The following is a 25,522-nucleotide window of genomic DNA, read 5'->3' as shown; positions in this document are numbered from 1 at the left end:
TGCACTGGGGTCAAAGAGGACTATTTTAATGTCATGAATATGACATTGTGGCTTATATGTAGTTACAAGTGTGTTATATTATAGATTTTGTTTATTGAATATAGTCACAGTGCAACAGAAAGGGTGACACGGTGGCTCAGTGGTTAGCACCGTCACCTCACGGCAAGAAGATCGCTAGTTTGAGTCCATGTGTGGAGTTTGCATGTTCTCCACGTTCCTCCGGGTGCTCCGGTTTCCCCCACAGTCCACAGTAGCATGCGCTATAGGTGAATTGAATAAACTAAATTGGTCACACTTTACAATAAGGTTCATTAGTTAATGTTAATAAATGCATTTACTAACATGAACAAACAATAAACAATACATTTACTACTGTATTTATTCATGTTAGTTAACGTTAGTTAATGAAAATACAGTAGTTCATTGTTAGTTCATGTTAACTCATGGTGCATTAACTAATGTGAACAAGCATAGCGTTGGATGTTAATAATGCATTAGTAAATGTTCAATTATGAGTAATAAATGCTGTACATGTGTTGTTCATGATTAGTTCATGTTAGTAAATGCATTAACCAATGAACCTTATTTTAAAGTTTTACCACTAAATTGTCCGTAGTGTATGAGTGTGTGTGTATGGATGTTTCCCAGTACTGAGTTGCGGATGGAAGGGCATCCGCTATGTAAAACGTATGCTGAAATGGTTGCGGTTCATTCCGTTGTGGCGACCTCTGGAATAATAGTAGTAGGAGTAAAACTTTATTGTCCTTGACAGGAAATTTGTTATGGGCATCGCCATATTGCTGCAGACATTCACTAAACAAGCAATAAAAACAAAACAAAATACAGCAACTACGCTGAATGAATGAATGAATGGATGGATGGATGGATGGATGGATGGATGAATGAATCAATGAATGATTGAATGAATGTATGGATGGATGGATGGATGGATGAATGAATGAATGATTGAATGAATGGATGGATGGAGGGATTTATGGTTGAATGGATGGATGGATGGATGGATGGGTGGAATAATGAATTAATGAAGGAATTAATGGATGAATGACTGAATGAATGGATGGATGGATGGATGAATGAATCAATGAATGAATGAATGATTGAATGAATGGATGGATGGAGGGATTTATGGTTGAATGGATGGATGGATGGATGGATGGGTGGAATAATGAATTAATGAAGGAATTAATGGATGAATGACTGAATGAATGGATGGATGGATGGATGGATGAATGAATCAATGAATGATTGAATGGATGGATGGATGGATTGATGGGTGGATGGATTTATGGTTGAATGAATGAATGAATGAGTAAATGGATGGATGGATGGATGGGTGGAATAATGAATTATTGAAGGAATTAATGGATGAATGGATGGATGGATGGATGGATGGATGAATGAATCAATGAATGATTAAATAAATGGATGGATGGATTTATGAATGAATGAATGAATGAATAAATGGATGGATGGATGGATGGATGGATGAATGGATGGATGAATGAATGGATGGATGGATGGATGGATTTATGGTTGAATGAATGAATGGATGGATGGATGGATGGATGGGTGGATGGGTGGGTGGGTGGAATAATGAATTAATGAAGGAATTAATAAATGAATGAATGAATGCAACAAATTTAAAAAAACTCAAGAATATGTAGTGTTCAGTCATGTATTATGTTCATAGTACATCCATCTCTAAATATTACCCATAGTTTTCTATAATTGCACTTACTGTATAACTTATACCTGTACTGCACTGCTGCTATTGCACTCCTTAGACCTAACTGCATTTCGTTGCTTGGTACATATGTAATGGCCATATAATAAATCCAGATTAAGCTAGTTTTTCCTTAAGACAGGCTAAATAATCTGCCATTAGGGTAAGCAAAATGAAATGTGGATGATGAGAAGTGTGTGCCTAACCCTGGCCCTAACCTTAACCCTATTGAGAGATGAACACAGCTCTGTAAAACAACAGGACAGTGGAAACACTGAATCTAACCGAATCTAAGAAGCAGTTTTATATGGAGCTAAAAATATGACAAAACAATAAATTCCAATTGTGTTCATTTTAATTACCGACAATTGTAAATGAATCAAATTGAATATTATATGCCATTAAATATTGTTTTCAATTTCTTAACTTGAATATTGAAAGTCTGAAATTAAGTTAAAAGATTCAAGGCAACTTTTAATGGCGAATAATATTCAGCTGTACTATACAACAATTGTAACACAATTCAAATTCAGATTGTTTTGTCATATTTTTGGCTCCATAGTTTTAGAGCAGTAATAATATATTGTTTTCAGAAATATTAAGTCAAAATTAAGTGGATTTTCCTTCAAATAAGCTAAATAATCTGAATTCAAACCGAAAACAAGCAGTTGTAGTGCATTCACACTGAATAGTCTAAACAGAACAAGTGCACTTTTGATCCCTGGATGATTCATTTATTTAACTGATTAACATAAGTGTGTGGCTAACTCTAACCCTAACCTGAATGAGAGATGAACACAGATCTATACTAACTATAAAAATGCTCAGAAGACAACAGGACACTGAAAACAATCTGATCTAATCTAATCTAATGTAAGAAGCATTTTTATATGGAGCTTAAAATATGACAAAACAATCTGAATTTGACTCGTGTTCATTTTAATTATTGACAATAGTAATATAATAAACCGGAATATTATGTGCCGTTAAAAATGGTTTTGAATTTTAATTTCTTAACCTGAATATTGAACATCTGAAATTTATGTTAGGAAATTCAATAGCAATTTTTAATTGCATATACTATTCAGCTGTATTATATTACAAAAGTAATTAAAATGAAGATGATTCAAATTCAGATTGTTTTGTCATATTTTTAGCTCCATAGTTTTAGACCACTAAAATATATTTTGTTTTCAGAAATAATAAATACAAATTTATTAATACAAAAGCGAGTTTTTACTTAAAACAAGCTATAATCTGCCAGCAAAGTGATCTGAATTTAAACAGAAAACAAGATTATTTTACTGACCCCATTGGCAGATTATTTTTGTACAAATACACTTCATTTTGACTCAATACTTTTTAAAGCAATGCATCTTTTTTTACTGGTATTGAAAATGTTTCTTGATTTACATGACTACAAACAAGACAAAAACTTTTTTTTTTTTTTTTTTTGCAGTGGCATTAACATTAAATCTGTTCTAACAAAAGATTTTAAACAAAAAAAAAAACATCTACGTTGCATTTTACATTTAAGATTTACACCAATTTTTGAGCTCATCAAAATTAAAATTTCTTTATGTTAGTGTGTGTAGATGTGTATATATACAGTTGAAGTCAGAATTATTAGCCCCCGTTTGTTTTTTGCCCCCCAATTTCTGTTAAAACGGAGAGAACACATTTCTGATAATAATAATAAATCATAATAGTTTTAATAACTCATCTCTAATAATTGATTTATTTTATCTTTGCCATGATGACAGTAAATAATATTTGACTAGATATTTTTCAAGACACTACTATACAGCTTAAAATGACATTTAAAGGCTTAACTAGGTTAATTAGGTTAACTAGGCAGGTTAGGGTAATTAGTCAAGTTATTGTATAATGATGGTTTGTTTTGTAGACTATCAGAAAAATATATAGCTTAAAGGGGCTAATAATATTGACCTTAAAATGGATTTTAAAAAATTAAAAAATGTTTTTATTCTAGCCGAAATAAAACAAATAAGACTTTCTCCAGAAGAAAAAATATTATCAGACACACTGAAAATTTCCTTGCTCTGTTAATCATCGTTTGGGAAATATTTAAAAAGAAAAAATAGGAATCTATATAAGGAATATATTTAGTTTTTATATTACTTTCAGTGATATTATTGAGTAATATGCAAATGTTTAGATGATTTATACACAATACAGTTTACAAAGTCTTTTAGCGGATGCATTATAGAAGAGAGTTGCTGTAGCTTTGTTTGAATTAGTGGTCCTAATTGAATTTGCATTGTAAACCTTAAATAAATTAATTTATTTTAATTATGTATAATTGTATTATTTGTATTATTATGTTAATTTTTCAGGTCATATTCACTCAAAATCATTCTGCATAAATCCTGATTTTATTTTTATTATTATTTTTGTTTGTTTATTTATTTAAAATTCTGTGCAGAAATGTCAAAAAGTCCACAGATTATATCTGGCCTTAATAACAGGTCATTTTACTATAAAAATATTCTGTAAGTTTCAATTATTGATTAGTAATGTACAGTTCAAAGCACTTCATTTAGATCTTTTTAAACGTGGCTTTCTCAATATATAGATTTATTTGAATCCCATATTTAAAAAGTTGCATCTCATGCAAATATTGCTATATCCTAACATATTATACATCAATGGACAGCCCATTAATGCAGCTTTAGAATTAGCTCATGACTTTCTTTGTGGTCTTGGTTCACATATAGGCTAATTTAATTTTAATAAGCACATGTCCCGGATCAGTCATTTTTGCATAAATCTGTTACACACACACAAAAAAAAAATAAATAATAATAATATTAATAATAATTTAAAAAAATTAATGTAGGCCTATTTTTTTTAAAAGAAGTTCTATTTTTAAAACCTGTTTTGCATTTTAATCTGTTTTTATCTGTTTTAATAATTTTTATCTTGTTTTTTTCATTCTTGTTTATGTAAAGCACTTTGAATTCCCATTGTGTATTAAACGTGCTATATAAATAAACTTGCCTTGCCTTAATAAGCATATACAAAAAAATTTGTGGCCTAGATTAAGCAAACAAATGAAATTTAGTAATGTTATTCTACCTAATTTGTTTGTTTAAATTCAGCTCATAATTTTATTATACCTTAAAAATGGGATTTCCAATTAATAATTGCTTTCAGTGTTACGCTCAATTATCATTATTTCACCCTCATCTTAAGTTATTTAAGCTTTCTTCTTACACAAAACCCCCAACATGCGACGTTACATGTTAATCCAATCCAATTTTAGCCTCCTCACTAGTCAGTTTACCTCTCTTTTACCTGTCAGTCTCCATGACAACCCAGTACAGCTACTGAAACTACGCGCTAATCAATCTCCCTGCATGCTCTTAAAAGCGTCCGTGTTTCCGTAATGCCACCATGTGCGTGTTTGGGGCAGAGCAGCTCGCGTGTTTTTGTTAAAATCGCGCCTGTCACAACATAAACATCCGCGCGTCACCGTCGCCGAACACTTGCGCCAACGCGCCACTGCATTGCTCATCATTGCCCACTGTCAAACAGCAGACAACTCTTAACGCGTAAAACGCTGCATTACATCTGTATGTGCGCCAACAATATGACGACTCCAACACATATTCTGTCACTCACCCAGCAAATGCAATACAAAAATCACTCCAAACTGAATCTGAAAAACATAATTAGGCTAAATCAAAAAGTGCAGTCAGTGCACGATGCTGCCGCTGCTGCTGTCTGCCCATAATAATCACCCCGCGCATTATCAGACGCGCGTGCATGCCGTCAGTCAACATCCACTTTAGTATTCCACACTCAGAGCATTAATGTTTGCCACTCACACGCATGCATTACGCACAACTCAATTCACACTAATCAAAAAATATCTTCAACAATCTGATTCCACCACACTGCGTTATTCTAGCGCGATTTAATAAGAATGACAGCTACAAATGTGTGTGATGTAGTAGGTGAGTGCGATATGGAGAGTGCGCGCGCGCGCTCGTGTGTGTATGCGAGTGACCTATCGCGAGCTCAATGAATGGCAGCGATGAGGTTAATAAAAATTCCTTCAATAGAAAACACAAACCCTCGTGAAATGCAGGGGGGAAGACTATGCAAATTTTTGGGCAGACGCGCGCCGCGCACTCACCGGGAGGCGCCGCCGGGGCTCCGCCGCTGCAGCTGCCGCGTTTCACGCTCTCTCCTCAGGCTCCGAGCGGCTGCTGGATCACACACAGACCGCTGACATGCAACATCCTAAAAGCACAGAGGAGTGACAGTCTGTGTGAACAACAACATCTGCACACACAAAAAAAACTATGAGTGAATGGTCATCTCGGTCCTCTTCTGTGTTGCGTCGGCTGTTCAGCATCTGGTTTTACAAAAAGAAAAAAGAACTGGAACAAAAATGCACAAAAATGTATGCAGGGAAAACTGTCGTGTTTCTGTCAGCGCTTTAAAGAAAGTGTGGTTGTAGTGGGAGAGTGCCGCAGTTTGCCACAGGAGCGCAGAAACTGTACTGAGCGCCGTTCTGCGCCGTTTCTCGCCCTCTGCAAACCAACTCGCAGGAATCCAGTCAGAGACGTGCCTTGTCGGCGGGGGCATCCGGGCCGCCGTAGATTCTTCTGTCTAGCTGCTTTTTCCCCTCACTCTTCTCGAGAACTCTGGGTACTGAAGTCCTGCTTGTCGTGACTTTATTCATTCTCTCTCTCTCTCTCTCTCTCTCTCTCTCTCTCTCTCTCTCTCTCTCTCTCTCAATTCAATTCAATTCAATAGTTGCTTTATTAGCATGACAAATGTAAAAAAAATGTATTGTCAAAATAGCGGTAAAAAGATTATATTTATACATAATAATTACATAAAATATAAATAATATATCATATTATTCAATATGTCATAATATTATTCAATATATCTCATTATTATTCAGTGTATCTCTTATTATTCAATATATCTTATTATTACTCAATGTATCTTATTATTTTTCAATATATCATATTATTATGCAATAAATCATATTATTATTCAATGTATCTTATTATTATTCAGTATATCCTATTATTATTCATTAAATCATATTATTATTTAATGTATCTTATTATTATTCAGTATATCCTATTATTATTCAATAAATCATATTATTATTCAATGTATCTTATTATTATTCAATATATCTTATTATTATTCATTATATCATATTAATATTCAATATATCTTATTATTATTCAATATATCATATTATTATTCAATGTATCCTATTAATGTTATATATATACTATATTATTATTCAATATATCATATTAATATTCAGTATATCTTATTGTTCAATATATCTTATTATTATTCAACATATCATATTATTATTCAATATTTCATATTAATATTCAATATATATTATAATTATTTATTATATCTTATTATTATTCAATATATCTTATTATTATTCATTATATCATTTTAATATTCAATATATCTTATTATTATTCAATATATCATATTAGTATTCAATATATCTTATTATTATTCAACACATCTTATTATTATTCAATATATCATATTATTATTCAGTGAATCTCTTATTATTCAATATATCATATTATTATTCAGTGAATCTCTTATTATTCAATATATATCATTATTATTCAGTGTATCATATCATTATTCAATATATCATATTAGTATTCAATATATCTTATTATTATTCAACACATCTTATTATTATTCAATATATCATATTATTATTCAATATATCTCATTATTATTCAATATATCATATTATTATTCAATATATCTCATTATTATTCAGTGTATCATGTTATTATTCAATAAATCATATTATTTTTCAATGTATCTCATTATTATTCAGTGTATCATATTAATATTGAGTATATCATATTATTACTCAATATATCATATTATTCATACAAATCAATAAAAAATAATAACACCAACACAGGGTGAACATGCAAACTGCACACAGAAATGCCAACTGATCCAGTCAAGGCTTGAACCAGCAAACTTCTTGCTGTGAGGCGATTGTGCTACCCACTGTGCCACCATAACGCCCTTATAATATTATTTGTAAAATCCAATATTTTCTCTCTCAACTTCAATATTTTTTTTTTCAAGTAAATTCACTTTAGTAATAATAATAATAAGGATAATACACACACACACACACACACACACACACATACACACACAAAACAATTAATTAGATCTCTCTCTTTCTCTCTCATTGCGTTCAGTATAAAACAGTCAGACTGAAGAAATGAAGATCTGCGTACACATTTCTGTGAGGTTCAGAGGAGCTCAGATCAGAGTTGTTTCTGATTGTTTCTGATCAATCAGTTTCCATCACGCCGAGGTTTTCAACTGGGGTCCAGATGAGTGGTTGGGGGTCCGTGTGGAAATGTGGAGAAAGAGCTTAAAAAGTACAAACAAATGTTACATAAGTAATATTCTTAATAATATGCATAATTCAAGGACAATATAAATAATTTAACAATAAAATAAATAACACAAATTACTCCACTAAATTAATAATAAAAATGGGAATAAAATAAAAACAAATATGAAAAATATAAATAAATTTAATAATAAAAAATGTGATTAAAATAAAAAACAAATACAAATAAACACAAATTAGATTAAAACAAGTAAACAAATAAATTATTTAATTAATTAATTAATAAAGAATGACTTGGTAAAAAGGCAATAATTTAACAATAAAGCAAAGTTAAAAACATTTTAATATAAAATGTTCACAAATGAAATGATGCATTTATATTTTACCGGAGGGTCACTTACCCAAATTTGGGGGTCTTTTGCATGTTGATTGAAAGATGAAATATTAAATATACTTTACTCATTAAAGAGACACAAAAGATAATTATTTTGTCATTTATAAACCTGTTTGATCATCAATACAAACAAATGCATTCAGAAAAATATTCATGTTGCAATCATTTTTGGTTATCATTGACATTTATTCGGCAATTTGGAATGTTCAAATGAGAAATTAAGGTGAACGATGAAAAAATAATAAAAAAATTATATATATATATATATATATATATATATATATATATATATATATATATATATATATATATATATATATATATATATATATATATATATATATTTTTTTTTTTTTTTTTTTTTTTTTTTTGTCAACTATACCTTTAAAACAGTGCAAATTAAGTCATTCATTTATTATGAATGGTCAGTACTCTTCCATATGATACAAACAAGCTTTTCTCGTTTAAAGGCCCTTAAAGTCTTTAGCTTTAAGAGTCTTAAAGGGCCAGTTCACCAAAAAAAAAAAAAAATTACATCGGCCTCAAACCTGTATGACTTTTTCTCTTCCATAGGACATTAATTATTATTTTTTATTATTAAATTGATAATTAGGTTATTCGTTTTATTTTAAGTATAAAATATGGAATACATTTATGTCATAAAATAACAAATTACATGATAAATAAAAAATAAATGACAGAAAAAACAGAAAATATCTCTAATAAAAATTTGAATAATTTATAATTAGTTAAAGACAGTGTATATTATTTATAATAATATTTAGAATACACGCTTTATGATTTCAATATTTTTTTCCAAGTAAATTCACTTTAGTAATATTAATAATGATAATTATAACAACAATATATCTTATATATCGCTCTATATATCTATATCCATTTCTGTACCGTCTAAAATGGCCTTTAATCAGTCTTAAACCTGTATGACTTTTTCTTATCCATGGGACATTACTACTACTAATAATTGTTATTTTTATTATTAAACTGATAATAAGATTATTTGTTTTTTTAAGCATCACTCCTGCTCCTACACAAATGACAAGGCAAAAAAGACTCATTGACTTTCACTGTAAATATTCATTGAAAAGAGAAACCGTTCCCTTTTTAATGCAAGTTAGCAATGAAAGTCAATGACACTGCTTGGTGCAGTATACTCAATGTGATCTTAATTTGAAGATTCATTTTTTTGGGGGTAAACTGTCTCTTTAAAAACTGTCTGATGTCCTGTAAAGGCTGAATACAATTTAGAACATCCAGTGAGCCTCCAATAATATAATGGCTGAATCTGTTTGAGTTCCTGTGCTCTGACATACAATAATTACATTTATTTTCTTTCACGGTTCAATCTTTTTTGCCATTCCTTCACACTATAACAAAGAAAACCTGCATATATATATATATATATATATATATATATATATATATATATATATATATATGTATATATATATATATATATATATATATATATATATATATATTAAGCTGCCTAACAGGCTGATTGCAATTTTATTTGATAACATTGATGCATTGAGTTGTGCTTCTCCTTATTATGATTATAATATTTGATCAGTTCACAATTTCTACATACAATTTTAACATACCAAATGTTGTATCTCACATAAAAGCATAGACAGAAATTACTCACTAAATTGTTTACTGACTAGCATTTAGCTAAACAAAGAACAAAAACAGGCTGAAATCTAAAAACAAAGATTACAATCATCTAAAATCTTCTAGTTATATCAGATTTTTAGATAAAAGCTCATCATTCATCATCCACACACTCCTCCAGGGCTGCAGAGGATCACGCTCAACTGCTGCAGCAAAATGTAGATGCTACAAGCTGTTTAATTTATAAATGTAGAAATCAAATCTGCGGCAAGAACAAAGTGCCAGCTCAGTGCAGGTACGGAATGTACCATCATGACTACAAACCCCAGCAGGATAATTAATAAACCAATACAGCATACTAAAAACCCGCACAGCTCGCATACTGTGGCTCTTCTGCCATCTTGTGGACAGTAAAGTGGAGAGCGTGTAAATGCAGCTGTGAACAACTGGATTTTATGTTGAGACTTACAACTTTTATGAACGAAGAAGTGGTCTCATCCCATTTGTCGGAGTAGAAGAACGCGAGTTGCAAGGTAATCAGCGAATTCCGCCATTTTGTTTTTGTAATGTTGCCGTTTTAATATATAAAATTCTAGGAATAGCTGCTGAAAAATCCAGGTTAAACCAGCCCAGGCTGGTTTTAGCTGGTCAACTAGCCTGGTTCTAGAGGGGTTTTGCCCACTTTCAGGCTGGTTTCCAGCCATTTCCAGCCTGGTGTTACCAACTAAAACCAGCTTGAGCCTAGCCCAGCTGGGAGTCCAGCCAAAACCAGCTATATCCAGCTTAAACCAGGCTAGTCAAGCTGGTTTTAGCTGGATTTGGCTGGTCATTTTCCAGCCTGACCAGCAAAGACCAGGCTGGAAATGGTTGGAAACCAGCCTGGAAATGGCTAAAACCCCCTTTAAAAAGAGGCGGGTAGACCAGCTTAAACCAGCCAAGGCTGGTTTTCTCTGGATTTTTCAGCAGGGTATAGGCCAAGAGGGACATTATTTTCGTTTGCGATGGGCATTTATGGTAAGAACGTTTATCATGATTTAAAAATCATATGTTAAAATAGCGTTCTGTTTCATTATTAGGCCTACTTAAAGGGATTTCACACAAACATAAAATCATCATTATGTCGACAGATTCTTTCGCTATTTAACGTTATACTCACTCTTCACTGTTTCCTAACCTGTTTCAAAAACTAGGACAAAAACAGTGGTCCAACGGTCGGCATGTTGCGTTATGACGCCGTCGAGTTCTAACCGCACCTAAATTATATATATCATTTTTAGTGTATATAACACTGATTGGGTTACTTATTTTTTGTGTGACTACCGTTACGGACTGGATTTAAAGAATTTTGCACAGAATATAAATTCGGATATTGCAGGAAAGGACATTGTGATGTTTTAAAGAATTCAATTCAATTCACTTTTATTTGTATAGCGCTTTTACAATGTAGATTGTGTCAAAGCAGCTTCACATAAAAGATCATAGTGTAGTGTAAACAGTGTAGGTAACACTTTACAATAAGGTTCATTAGTTAATGCATTTACTAACATGAACTAATCATGAACAACACATGTACAGCATTTATTAATCATAATTGAACATTTACTAATGCATTATTAACATTTAAGTCCATGCTTGTTAACATTAGTTAATGCACCATGAGTTAACATGAACTAACAATGAACTACTGTATTTTCATTAACTAACGTTAACTAACATGAATAAATACAGTAGTAGATGTATTGTTCATTGTTTGTTCATGTTAGTAAATCCATTAATTAACATTAACTAATGAACCTTATTGTAAAGTGTGACCACAGTGTAGTTCAGTATTTAGTACTTAAGTTCAGTTCAGTTCAGCTCAGTTCAGTGTGGTTTATTAATCACTATTAAGGGCCTAACCACTGAACAGCAACATAGTGTTGGAGATTTAGCTGCCCTTTAATGTTCTCACATTAATGAAACACATTTGAAGTTCTAAAGCAGCTGTGTCCTTGAAAAAGGCGTAATCGTGTCATTAGAAAATGAATTGGAAATGACCTTATTTTAATATAGTCAGTCGTGAACTGAGGTGGGCCGGTGTAAGGCTTGAAACTCCAGGGCTGAAAAGCAGTCAAACTCCGACCCTGTCTGTATCCACTGACTTCAAGTTTGCATGTTTGTCACACTTATGTTGTCATGGGTTTCCTCCCAGTGCTCCAGTTTCCCCCATAAGTCCAAAGACCTTATATAGGTGAATTGGGTAGACTAAATTGTCTGTAGTGTATGTTGGTATGTATGAATGGGCGGGGCTAAAGATATCTTTTTGCATGCTTGCCAAGTCTGGTGGGTTAATTTTCTGCACAGCATCATGGGTAATGTAGTTTATCTGCATAAATTATGTTATTATAACCAACCTAAAAAAATACCAACTTCATGGAAACAGATGGTGCTTCATGGGAACGGGCGGAGCTAAAAACTAAAAATATATTTTGGCATACTTGCCACGTCTGATTGGTTAATTTTCTGCAAAGCATCATGGGTAATGTTGTTTTTTTCTACACAAATTCAGTTATTATGTCCAACCTTTAAAAAAATAATACATTAATGGTAACAGATAGTGCTTTATAGAAATGGGCGGAGCTAAAGATATCTTTTGGCATGCTTGCCAAGTCTGATTGGTTAATTTTCTGCAAAGCATCATGGGTAATGTAGTTTAACTGCATAAATTATGTTATTATATCTAACTTTGAAAAAAGTACTGCACAGCATCATGGGTAATGTAGTTTGTTTCTGCACAAATTCAGTTATTATGTCCAACCTTTAAAAAAATTATAAATTAATGGTAACAGATAGTGCTTTTATAGGAATTGAAAGCATCATGGTTAATGTAGTTTCTCTGCATAAATTATGTTATAATATAAAGCCTTTACAAATTAATAAATTACTGGAAACAGATAGTGCTTCAAGGGAATGGGCTTTTCTGCACAAATTATGTTATTATATATTAAATGTATGGAAGCCGATGGTTTCAGCAAAAGCATATGAACATCCAGACATTGATCGCTCATGTCTGTCAATGTGTCCCACAAATGCACGTATTTAAACTAGAAGCAATTAAACTAGAAGCAATCCATTTTACACAGTTGTATTGCCCATGATAACCCACATTGAGTTGAGTAAAAGCTGAGTAAAAGACACATGTTAGACACACGGGTTCAGTTCAGTAAGCTCAGTGTAATAGATTGGCACAAACACATTGCATAACTGTAATACACATTCCCCAGTTCAGGGCTATAGTTTTCACTGTAACCCCCCAATTAAGGCACAGATTTGATAGGTACTTAAATTATTGAGATATGACATAAAATGTAAAATACAGTGTAAAAATACAGGATGCATTGCAGCAATGTTTCATTTCAAAGGACAGCTCTGAAGAAAGTCTTTTTTGTTTGCTGACATCAAGTCTCCTTATTATATGACAGAACTGCTTTCTAGTAAGATAATATAAGACTGTTAGGTTCACAATTAAACAAAGAAAGGTTATAAAGCTATGACATGACTGGCTTAAAGAAACAAACGCATCTTGAAGTGTCTTGACATGCAAACACACCTCTTCTGAAATTTCAAGTGAATTTTTGGCTTCAGCGTTGCATTCAATGTTGATTTTTTTAATCAGACAATAACAAACAAACAAAAACAGAAATGCTAAATTGTTGTTTAAAAATGCACATTCTGAGTCGCATAACCTCGAGTGCTCTCGTTCTTGAGCTTTTTTCATTAATGGAGAACAGACCTGCACGGCACATTCAGCACTAAACAAACCACAGATAACAGGCAGTTCTATGAAAAATCTCAGACCCTGTTTACACAGCATTAGGATGCATTTAAGTTAATATCTGTAACTGATGACTCCAAACACAAACTAGTTGAGCTTCCAGAAATAGCTGAAAATGCATTAGATCTGATTGTTTTTCATTCAAATGGCCACAAAAAAAAAACATCCATTCACACATGTTGGTGTCTGAAATCTTAAGAAGAAAAAAAAATCATGATTTAATTCTAACACAAATCCAGAGGGGTCGGTGTAGTTTTCTGGCTAAATGGATAGTTTTCCATTGTCTTATTGTTTTTTTTTAGCAATATTAGTTGTAAATAAACCTAAACACGTCCATCAATGCACCTGGCTAAAGATCATGCTTTTGAAAAAAAATCATGAAAGTGGTCAAACAGTGAAAACGAAACACCTAAACGCATCTTTAAATAATTTTAGTTCACCCAAAACTGAAAATTCAGTCATCATTAACTCACTTCACTTCAAAATATTCAGTGTCTTAATGTTTAATGTTTAAAACCAAAAGTAATTGTTTTTTCCTACTATGGAAGTCAATGGTTACCCGTTTTCAACATTCTTCAAAATATCTTCTTTTGTATTCGACAAAAAAAAAAAGAAACTCGTAACGTTTGAGGGTGAGTAAATAGTGAGTCAGTTTTAATTTTTGGATGAACTATCCCTTTAAGATCAGGTGTAAACAGGGCCTTAGTTGTCCAGGTAACCATTGAACATCTAGCAGAGATTTTCTGTTCTACAGACTAAAATAACTCAACAAGTTAACCACACATCAAAAATGACGAGTCGTCTACATTCAGACACAGTAGATGGATATAGAGAAACAAGTAGGTATTAATATGATTACATACAGTGTGTGCTTAATAGCTTTAAGGGATAGTTCACTCAAAAATAAAAATGTACTTAATATTTACTCCAAAAGTGGCTCCAAAACTTTACTAAACACAAAAGAAGATATTTTGAAGAATGTTGGAAACCGGTAACCATTGACTTCCATAGTAGGAAAAACACACACACACAAAATACAATGGAAGTTAATGGTTACCAGGTTTCAGCATTCTTCTGAAGATAGAAACATGAAAGTGTGAGTAAATGATCAGCCATTTTTTGAGCAAACTATCCCTTTAATCAGCAGACAGGCATATTAATGTGCTCAAGTTAAATAAATCGACGTCTTAGACTGTTTTACTTCTCAAAAGTGACCTAAGCTTGCAAGTAAGTCTCAAACCAAAGCACAAGATGAGCGGTTGCACTGAAGCTTGTGATTGAGAAGCTGTGGATCAAAAATCAGTTTATGGAGGTACTGTGCTAGAAAGTAAAGGCGACGGCGTCTTTCCTGAAGGATATATTGAACTAATGGACATAAGTGTGTCTATCACAGGTTCTCTCCGGGCTGGTACTGGGGCTCGGTGGCGGTGAAGTAATCCTCCAGGAAGCTCTGCAGATACTCGAATGTGTGCCTCTCATCGGGGTCTTTCCTCCAGCACTGAAGCATGAGCTCGTGCAGAGATGCCGGCGAGCCCTGCGGACACGGCATACGGTATCCGCGCTCCACCTGCTCCAGCACCTCTCGGTTGTTCATTCCTGTGCACAAACATTACACACAGAAGAAGTTTGAGGTTAGTGAGATGTTTCTGAAAAATATAAATATTGCCATTGACTTCCATTGTATTTGTTTATTAGTGTCAATGGCTACCTGTTTCCAGCATTCTTCATCAAAATATCTCTATATTTGCATCTTTGAGTGAACTGTCCCTTTAAGCAATTAACAGGGTTCCCACTCTTCCATAAAAGGAGATTCAAGGACTTCTTAAAGGATTATTCATTTCAAATCAAGCACCTTTTCAATTCACACTGCCAGCAAATACAGCATCATGAAAGTCCATGCTGCACTTAACAGTTCACTTACACTTCATATTTACATTGAAAGCAGCGATGATGATGTTTTGAATATGTCGTTTACCAAAAATGTTTTAAAAAGCTTAATAAAATTTGATGAATACAATAATGGGGATATTTGAATGCATGCGGTTCCGGAAATATTGCATTATTTGTCATAGTTCTTGTGCAAGATATAAGTTTAACCGTGTCTGAATGTAGACAACTCAAGTCATTTCTAATGTGTGTTTTCTTGTTGAGTTATTTTAGTCTGCAGAACAGAAAATCTCTGCTAGATGTTCAACGGTTACCTGGACAACTAAGGCCCTGTTTACACCTGGTCTTTTAAAAATAGTTCTAATTATTACCAGTAATATTGCATTGAGGTTTGAGGTCAGTGAGATGTTCCTAAAGAAAATTTAAGGGATGGCTCACCCTAAAATTTCAATATTGCCAATAAATTTCATAGTTTTGTTTAATTAATGTCAATGGCTACCAGTTTTTTGCATTCTTCAAAATATCTTCTTTTGTGTTTAACAGAGGAATGAAACTCAAATGTTTGAAACCATTTAGGAGTGAGTAAATTATAATTTCTGGGTGAACTATCTTGGTAATTCTGTCACTCAGCAAGGATGCATTAGATCAGGGGTGTCCAAACTCTGCCCTGGAGGGCCGGTGTCCAGCAGAGTTTAGCTCCTACCCTATCAAACACACCTGAACCAGCTGATCAAGCTCTTGCTAGATATACTAGAAACTTCTGGGCAGATGTGTTGAAGCGATTTGAAGCTTACATTTACATTTACATTTAGTCATTTAGCAGACGCTTTTATCCAAAGCGACTTACAAATGAGGACAAGGAAGCAATTTACACAACTAAGAGCAACAATGAATAAGTACTAAAGGCAAGTTTCAGGTCTGTAAAGTCTAAGAAGGGAAGTGTTAGTAATTTTTTTTTTTTTTTTTTTTTTTTTTGTACAGTTAGTGTGATATTCAAAGAGGCAATTGCAGATTAGGAAGTGAAGTGGAGACTAAATAGTTGAGTTTTTAGTCGTTTCTTGAAAATAGAGAGTGACTCTGCTGTTCTGATGCAGTTAGGGAGTTCATTCCACCAACTTGGCAGATTGAGCGTGAGCGTTCGCGAAAGTGATTTTTTTCCTCTTTGGGATGGAACCACGAGGCGACGTTCATTCACAGAACGCAAGTTTCTGGAGGGCACATAGATCTGCAGAAGTGAGTGCAGATAAGAAGGTGCTAGGCCAGAAGTCACTTTGTAGGCAAACATCAGAGTTTTGAATTTGATGCGAGCAGCAACTGGCAGCCAGTGCAAACGGACTAGCAGCGGAGTGACATGTGCTCGTTTAGGTTCATTGAAGACAACTCGTGCTGCTGCATTCTGGAGCAGTTGAAGAGGCTTGATAGAGTTAGCTGGAAGCCCAGCTAGTAGAGAGTTGCAGTAATCCAGTTTGGAGAGAACAAGAGCTTGAACAAGGAGTTGAGCTGCATGTTCAGATAAGAAGGGTCGGATCTTTCTGATGTTATAGAGTGTGAATCTGCACGATCGAGCAGTTCTAGAAATGTGGTCAGAGAAGTTTAGTTGGTCATCAATCGTTACTCCAAGGCTTTTCACCATTTTGGATGCAGTAATGGTTGCCCCATCCATCTGGATTGAAAAGTTATGGTGTAGAGTCGGGTTGGCAGAAACTACAAGCATTTCCGTTTTTGCGAGGTTCAGCTGAAGATGATGATCTTTCATCCAGTGTGAAATATCCAACAGGCAGGCTGAGATACGAGCTGGAACCCGAGGGATCATCAGGATGAAAAGAGAGGTATAGCTGGGTATCATCAGCATAGCAGTGGTAGGAGAATCCATGTCTCTGGATGACTGGTCCTAGAGATGATGTGTAGATGGAGAAGAGAAGTGGCCCAAGAACAGAGCCTTGAGGTACCCCAGTGTTTAGGTGCTGTAGGTTGGACACCTCTTCCCTCCAAGACACCCTGAATGACCTGTCAGAGAGGTAAGATCTGAACCATTGTATAACAGTGCCCGCAACGCCCAGTGACTCAAGCGTAGATAGCAGGATCTGGTGGTTGACAGTGTCAAAAGCAGCTGACAAGTCCAGCAAAATGAGGACTGATGATTTAGAGTCTGCTTTAGCCAGTCTGAGATCCTCCACGACCGAGAGCAGGGCAGTCTCAGTTGAGTGGCCTTTCTTAAAGCCGGATTGCTTGTTGTCCATGAGATTGTTTTGAGTAAGAAAGTCCAGGACTTGATTGAACACTACTTTCTCCAGAATCTTGGCCATGAATGGAAGCAGGGATACTGGTCTGTAGTTTTCAAGTAGCGTATGGTCCAGGTTGGGTTTCTTTAGCAGTGGGGTTACCCTAGCCTGCTTAAATGTAGTGGGGAATAAACCAGAGTCAAGAGATGTGTTAATTATGTGAGTCAGTGTTGGTATGACTGCAGGAGAGATGGCTTGCAAGAGATGAGAGGGAATGGGATCGAGTGGACAGGTGGTTGCATGGCTAGATAGCACAAGTTTGGACACCTCAGACTCTGAGAGCTGAGAAAAAGAGGTGAGTGTGTGTGGTGTTGGTGTTGTATCTTGCGTGTTTGTTGTAGGTGCACAACTCTGTAGGGTCTGGGCACTGCAAAAATGCTTTTCCTACTAGGAGTGTTTACCTTGATTTTAGTCTAAATAGCTATCAATTCTTAAATCAAGAAACATTTTCTAGACGAGCAAAAATATAGTTAGTTTTTTTAGTAATAGCAAATTCGAGTTTTTCTTTAAAACAGGCTAAAGTATCTGACAGTACACTCTCAGAAATAAAGGTACAGGAGCTGTCACTCGGGCATTACCTTTTTAAAAAGATTCATATTTGTACCCATTCATTTGGGTGCTAATATGCACTTTTGAGGTACCATTGTGGACTCTTTGGGTTCAAATATGAATCTTTTAAAAAGGTACTGCCCCAGTGACAGCTCCCATACCTTTATTTCTGAGAGTTTGGGGTAAGCTAAATAATCTTGTTTTAATTTGCATTCAGATTATATTCTTAACCTCACTGGCAAATATTTTTGCTTTACAGGAATAAATTATATTTTATAATATATATAAAAAAATAAAGCGGTTCTTTCTGCTGTGGCGACCCCTGATGGATAAAGGGACTAAGGCGAAGGAAAACGAATAAATGAATCAATAAAAAATGTATTAATTAAAAATTATCTTAAATTGTACTAATATTGTATTGATATTGCTGTTTTATTATTATTTTTATTTATTTTTGCCAGGCTTGATGAGCGTATGGTAGTTACTTTAAGTAAAACACAATAAAAATCAACCCCAAACATTTCACAAGTAGTGTATTGTTTGGCTTTTTTTACATACAGTTTATTTCCCAAAGATTTAGTTTAACTATTAAAAACTGAATATTAACTGAGCTGTTTTCATTTTTCTTGACTTTAAACAATAGTTTTTGCAATCTAAATAAGAAAAAAAAACTAACAGTAAACTTTCAAAAACGTCCAAAAAATGTGTTCAGCTGTAAATACAATGCAGCAAACCCGACACTATTTATTTTAAAGGCATAATACACCCAAAAATCAACATTTAGGGTGCTTTCACACCTGTTTGTTCCAAAACAGGGATTAAAATTGTTACAATGTTGCCTTTTATTCTTGGTGCGGTTCACTTTCATATGGTAAAGTTTATAACCGAACCAAAATGGTTAAAACAAGCCACGTTCAAGTCAACTCTCCTTACACTGGTTAGAATTTAAGGTCAAGGTTTATTTGTCCTATGGATTCTGCTCAGCTGTCATATGTTATTTTAAGATGATGAGCAATGAGACATTATAAGTGAAAAGGTGCACTTTACTTTTGAATGGTGACACCTACAGACAGTCATAAAATATTAATCACAGGAGGGACTTTCTCGCACAGAGCCTCATTTCAGTTGTCAAGAGTTGTACAAATCTATTGAATCAATCAATCTATTGTCTGTAAATTTTTTGTAACATTTATTTTATTATTTTAAAATAAGAATAAGACGTTTAATAGCTTTTTTTCATTGTTATATATGAGCTTAAAAAACATTGGCTAGAATTATGCATTATAGGCTTACATTATAAAGAATTAACAGATGAACCAAGACTGCAGTCAGATCATGAAGCAGATCAATGTTGATCCTTCTTTCGAGGTATCAGTGCAGAATTGAAAAAATAGTAGGCCTAATACAACATATTATAAGATCAGAGATCAGATGGTAATTTCGGTCAGTTTAAAACAGCTCTCGTAAATATTTCAGCCTGCGTTCACTTTCATATTCAACAAAAAATGCACATTTACCGATAGGACATCCTGCCCTACTGGATCTCTGGTTCGAACCTCGGCTCAGTTGGCGTTTCTGTGTGGAGTTTGCATGTTCTCCCTGCGTTCGCGTGGGTTTCCTCCGGGTGCTCCGGTTTCCCCCACAATCCAAAGACATGCGGTACAGGTGAATTGTGTAGGCTAAATTGTCCGTAGTGTATGAGTGTGTGTGTATGTGTGTGTGTTTCCCAGAGATGGGTTGCAGCTGAAAGGGCATCCGCTGTGTAAAAACCTGCTGGATAAGTTGGTGGTTCATTCCGCTGTGACGACCCTGGATTAATAAAGGGACTAAGCCGACAAGAAAATGAATGAATGATTCCTGCCCTACTCATAAATCTCATTCATATCGCCATATATATGACAATTACATATCCATTATACACTGTGATGCAGTCTGGTTTGTATTGCTTACTCACTACAGTTGATTCAGGCACCCTAGGACCGATTGTTTTGGCGCGGAACAGAGAGCGATTGCTGGATTCACATATGCCAAATGAACCCAGCTCAAGAGTGAAACGCACTAGGTTTTGAAACAAACATCTAGGTGTGAAAGCACCCTTACTCACCATTTACTAACCATTATGACTTTATTTTTTCTGTTGAACACAAAAGAAGATATTTTGAAGAATGTTGGACAGCCATAGTAAAAAAAAAAGGCCAAACACTTCCAAAATTCTTCAAAATATCTTCTTTTGTGTTCAAGATAAGAAAGAAACTCTAAGTTGGACCAAGTGAAGGGTGAGTAAACGACAGAACTTTCTTTTTTGGGTGAACTGATAATTGCAGCAGCCATAATAGCCTCCTACATGTGCATTTGTAGCCGCCTTATCTTGCATTGAGTTTCATTCAACAAACAAACACAGATTTGTGACGCACCTGGATATGGCACTCTGCCCTTGGTAATCAGCTCCGTCAACAGGATGCCGAAAGACCATACGTCTGATTTGATGGTGAATTTACCATAGAGAGCCGCCTCCGGTGCAGTCCACTTAATGGGAAACTTCGCTCCTACAACACCAGCATCGAGACAATCACTTCAGCACATTTCCTAATGATTTATGAAAATTGCAGATCAAGTGAAAAGGCGCTGAACCGGAGGACTGAGATAAAGCATCCTAAAATAGAGCAATGAAAGATGGAAATTGAACCGCAGTAAAAGGAGAATTAGAACAAAATGAGCTGGAATGAAATCGAATAGAGGCCGAGGAGGAGATAAATAACATCTGATAGTCTCGAATAAAGGAAGAGACTCGGGCAAATGGAAGAAATATGCTGAGTAGATTAGGATCAAGTTTGGAGCATGGATTGACCTTGTCTAGCTGTGTACTCGTTGTCCTCGATCAGTCTAGCCAGACCGAAATCTGCAATCTTACAGACCAGACCGTCTCCGACCAGGATATTGGCAGCTCGCAGGTCTCGGTGGATGTAGTTCATCCGCTCGATGTAGGCCATGCCGGCAGCGATCTGAAACAAAGAAATACAGTCAAAGTCAGAATCATTAGCCCTCCTGAATTATTAGCCCCCCTGTATATATTTTCCCCAATTTCTGTTTAATGGAAACAAAACATAATAAACAGCAAACATTTTTGGTTTTTTAAAAGATCTCTAATAGATGTCTAAACATATTCATCTTGTCTAAAACATGGCTAAATTTGGGCTGTCAGTGAAAATTTAATGGACATTTAAGAATAGGCCAAAACTAGAGCAGTCATCAAATAAACAGAAGTGAATGACCACATATAGACCTTTTTCTTAGAACGCAAAATTACCCATTATGCTTTGCGTTTATGCGCAAGGAGAATGCTGAGAACTTCCTGTCGGCAGCTGATGCGTATAAACAGCTTTGAAATTATATTTTTAATCTATTTGACCTGCTTTTATCATCTTTGAACTAATACTGTTGTTGATCAGCGCCACCTCCTGGACTGATCATTTAAAAAAATGCGATCTAATAGGACGGAAAGCAAATGCTGTGAGGCGTTTTCCCCTCGTTGTCAGACGGCATCTTCTGCCATTTAAATGAAGCCTCGTCATCGCTATAGTCAACATTTACTCTCTTTCAAATATATAACCAGCCCAAACAAATGTAATTCACTAAAATGTTTGACACACACACGTAGCCTACTGCTCTGTCCCACAAAAACACTGATTTAATAAGCGTAACAAAGTGAAAATAAAGTTAATAAAGATTAGAATGAACAGCAAATCAGCCAGCAGAGTATTAATAACAGACTTTTATTGGTCATTTTTGTAAATAACATGACTTACAAACCTGTTAAGTTTCAAGCCAGTAATCTGGTGTGCTCTATAATGCAGTGAAGTATTGCATGTGTGTGTGTGTGTGTGTGTGTGTGTGTGTGTGTGTGTGTGTGTGTGTGTGTGTGTGTGTGTGTGTTCCTGACCTATCAGCTCAGCAGCTCTTCCACACACACACACACACACACGCACGTTTGTTTTTGTAAAAAGTGGGGAGATTACATAGGTTTCCATTCATTTTATACTGTCCAAACCGTATATTATATTGCCCTCACCCCACCCCTAAACCCAACCATCACAGGAGACTATGTGGAGCTTTACTCTCTGATTAAACTCATTCTATAGGATTTATAAGCATTTTGAGAAATGAGGATGTCACCAATGTCCTCATATTTCACCTCCTTTTTGTAATACCTGTGTCATACCAATGTCATTATACAGATTTGTGTCCTGATATGTCACAAAAACACATACACACACACACACACACACACACACACACACACACACACACACACACACACACACACTGTAGTTCTGGCGGCAGACACGTGAACTAGGAGAACGTTTTTCTCTCGCGCGTGAACCACATCTGACAGATTACCGGTTTTAAACGCACACTTTTCAAAATTGTGTGTCACAAAAACACTTCGTAATCCACTCGAAACGCTATTTAGCCCATATTTATAACCCATTTTTGGAGCCTAAATTACCAGCTGTGAACGCTGTAAACGGAAGTTCTTAGCATTCTACCGGAAGACTATGGCGCCCTCCATGCAGCAGCCAAGAAAAAGGTCTTCAAAGTCTGTCTAATCCAGGGGTTCTCAACTGGTTTGGCCATGGAACACACATTTTTACATGGTCATCAAGCCGCGACCCAAATTTTTAGGCACAATAATACGATTTTAAGAATTATAATTCATTTAATTCATTGTATAATTCAATAAATTCATTGTATTTATTTGTTAACATACACAAGTAGTGACAGATACATCATAAGAAATTCACCAAGACTTGCAAATAAACAATATTTTATTATTGTCATTTAACAAAATGGAGCAAATTATAGAAATATTACAAAGTAAAAACGACAAATACTGTCATTATAAACTGTTAATGAAACATGTTTTCTGGTTTCTAAATGTTGTTTTATGCTGTCTTTTGAGAGCATCTCACTACATATGACACTGAGGCTTTAAGTCTTTTTTGTCATCATTATATATATCCATACTTTACACATTCGGGGTCGTACTTGCGCTCCGACATATTTGTTGCAATAATTAAATGAAATTTCACAAGTCAAACTGTACGCTTGTCGCGCATGCATTTCAAAATAAAAGTCCAGTATAAGGAAAAAGAAGTAAAAAGTTGATCTTTTGTTGTTTTTTGACCACAAACACGACCCACTGAAAATAATACCGTGACCAACCAGTTGAGAAACAATGGTCTAATCTGTCTATTTGACAACTAGTCTAGTTTTGGGCTATATTCTTAGATATCTATTAGATTTTCACTGACAGCCCAAAATGATGTAATCAAGTGTCCTTGTGCTTTCAAAAACTATTTCCATGTACTTTAAATGTGTAATGTTGTGATTCTCATCGTAGCTGGTTGGTTTCAAAGCTTAAAATGCTTAAAAAACACAATATGATGAAAAAAATGGGAAAGTAAACATTACCTGTGCTGCCATGTCCACAAGTTGAGGCAATTTTAAATTTCTGCCATCACCATCTTTCAAAAAGTCCAATAAGCTTCCTAAACCACACAAGCATAAATAAAAAAAATTATGCCTAATTATAACATAATATTTGAAGAGTTTAGATACAAAACCCTCTAAATCCACCTCAACCCCAGTTGTTTTTGTTCTCGCTGATATCATCATATTCATTAAACATGTATAAATTGACATCACCTAACTGCACATTAACTATGTTTATCATTTTAGATGTTAAAGCTACTAATTACTAGTTAATTAGTCACCTTTAAAGTTATGGCAACTAATAACTTTCACTTCTCCGAAATGGATTGTGAAGCAATAATGTGCACCGTTTTGTGAATCTGCTTTGAAACGATACTGTAAAAAATGCTGTAGGAATAAACGTGAACTGAATTGATATCGCTCCAGACCTTGACTCATGAACTCGGTGATGATGTAGATAGGCTCCTCGGACACCACAGCATAAAGCTGAACCAGTTTATCATGACGGAGCCTCTTCATGATCTGCGCCTCATCCAGGAAGGCTTCAGGAGACATGGTGCCAGGCTTCAGCGTTTTCACAGCCACTTTAGTGGTGCCGTTCCACATGCCTACACACAGAAACACTGTCACAAACAGCCTGAACACGCCAGGGTTTAGAGGACGACAGAACAGCTAATGAAAAGGAAATAAAGCCACACACCAAAGCAACAGGAAGCTGGGATTTACTGCAGACAACACCATATTCAGCATCTGGGAAAGAGCTGAACTTCACTTTTTGGTCGGCGAATGTGCTGTTGCATTTTTAATGTCACAGTAAACATGGACACAGCGCTGAAATGCCATTGGGGTTTAGCTGACGTTGTGCGACTGGGAATAAGCTGACAGGTCAGAACCTCAGACTTGATGCTCGGCAAAGCAGGGTCAATCACAACATTCATGCATTATGCATTTCTGATGTGAACGACCCACAAAAGGACACTTTTTCATGTTCTCCTGACATGTTAAATGCTGGGAATAATTGTGCATGGATAGGAGCAAGGGAAGCCTGGCGCATCCAATAGGAACATTCCCAGAGAGCAGACTTACTGTAGCATGAATTAGCATTGGATCAACAGTCGAAAGGTTGGTTTTTATTCAGGTTGTTATAATCAAATAATGTTTTTTGTCAATGATAGAAGCAGATTTTAAGTCTGTGTGAACTGGAAGTTGCAGTGACTTTTATTTTAGTGTTGATGTACTTCAGACTGAATATTGAGTAGGGGGCGGGGCTTGCATAAATATCCCCTAAAGCACAAACTAACGG

At 34.8% G+C, this 25,522-nt stretch overlaps 2 protein-coding genes and 2 long non-coding RNA genes across 6 annotated transcripts in view; 2 read left to right on the top strand and 2 right to left on the bottom strand.

Moving 5' to 3' along the window:
• The window catches only part of ahdc1 (AT hook, DNA binding motif, containing 1), a 61,459-nt gene extending 55,139 nt beyond the window's left edge, over positions 1-6,320 (bottom strand). For both annotated transcript variants that reach the window (XM_073931910.1, XM_003200637.7), the window contains exon 1: positions 5,907-6,320. The gene's annotated coding sequence lies outside the window, so the exon portion shown is untranslated. The remainder of the gene's footprint in view (positions 1-5,906) is intronic.
• A 4,788-nt stretch (positions 6,321-11,108) lies between these two features.
• On the top strand, positions 11,109-13,603 carry LOC141379185 (uncharacterized). Its single transcript, XR_012395264.1, has 2 exons — positions 11,109-11,695; positions 12,017-13,603. It is a non-coding gene; the product is annotated as an uncharacterized lncRNA (long non-coding RNA).
• yrk (Yes-related kinase) overlaps positions 13,388-25,522 on the bottom strand; it is a 74,000-nt gene continuing 61,865 nt past the window's right edge. For both annotated transcript variants that reach the window (NM_001365553.1, NM_212781.2), the window contains exons 9-13: positions 24,648-24,827; positions 24,199-24,275; positions 21,575-21,728; positions 21,141-21,272; positions 13,388-15,604 (exon numbers count right to left, since the gene is read on the bottom strand). In NM_001365553.1, coding sequence (NP_001352482.1) covers positions 15,396-15,604; positions 21,141-21,272; positions 21,575-21,728; positions 24,199-24,275; positions 24,648-24,827 — 752 coding nt within the window. In that variant the 3' untranslated portion in view covers positions 13,388-15,395. The remainder of the gene's footprint in view (positions 15,605-21,140; positions 21,273-21,574; positions 21,729-24,198; positions 24,276-24,647; positions 24,828-25,522) is intronic.
• LOC141379183 (uncharacterized) lies at positions 15,402-16,374 on the top strand. Its single transcript, XR_012395262.1, has 2 exons — positions 15,402-15,639; positions 15,704-16,374. It is a non-coding gene; the product is annotated as an uncharacterized lncRNA (long non-coding RNA).

Source organism: Danio rerio, chromosome 19 (assembly GCF_049306965.1).
Source record: "Danio rerio strain Tuebingen ecotype United States chromosome 19, GRCz12tu, whole genome shotgun sequence".
Classification (NCBI taxonomy): domain Eukaryota; kingdom Metazoa; phylum Chordata; class Actinopteri; order Cypriniformes; family Danionidae; genus Danio; species Danio rerio.
The sequence above is the reverse complement of the archived record's forward strand: the minus strand, read 5'-3'. Positions and strand labels throughout refer to the sequence as shown.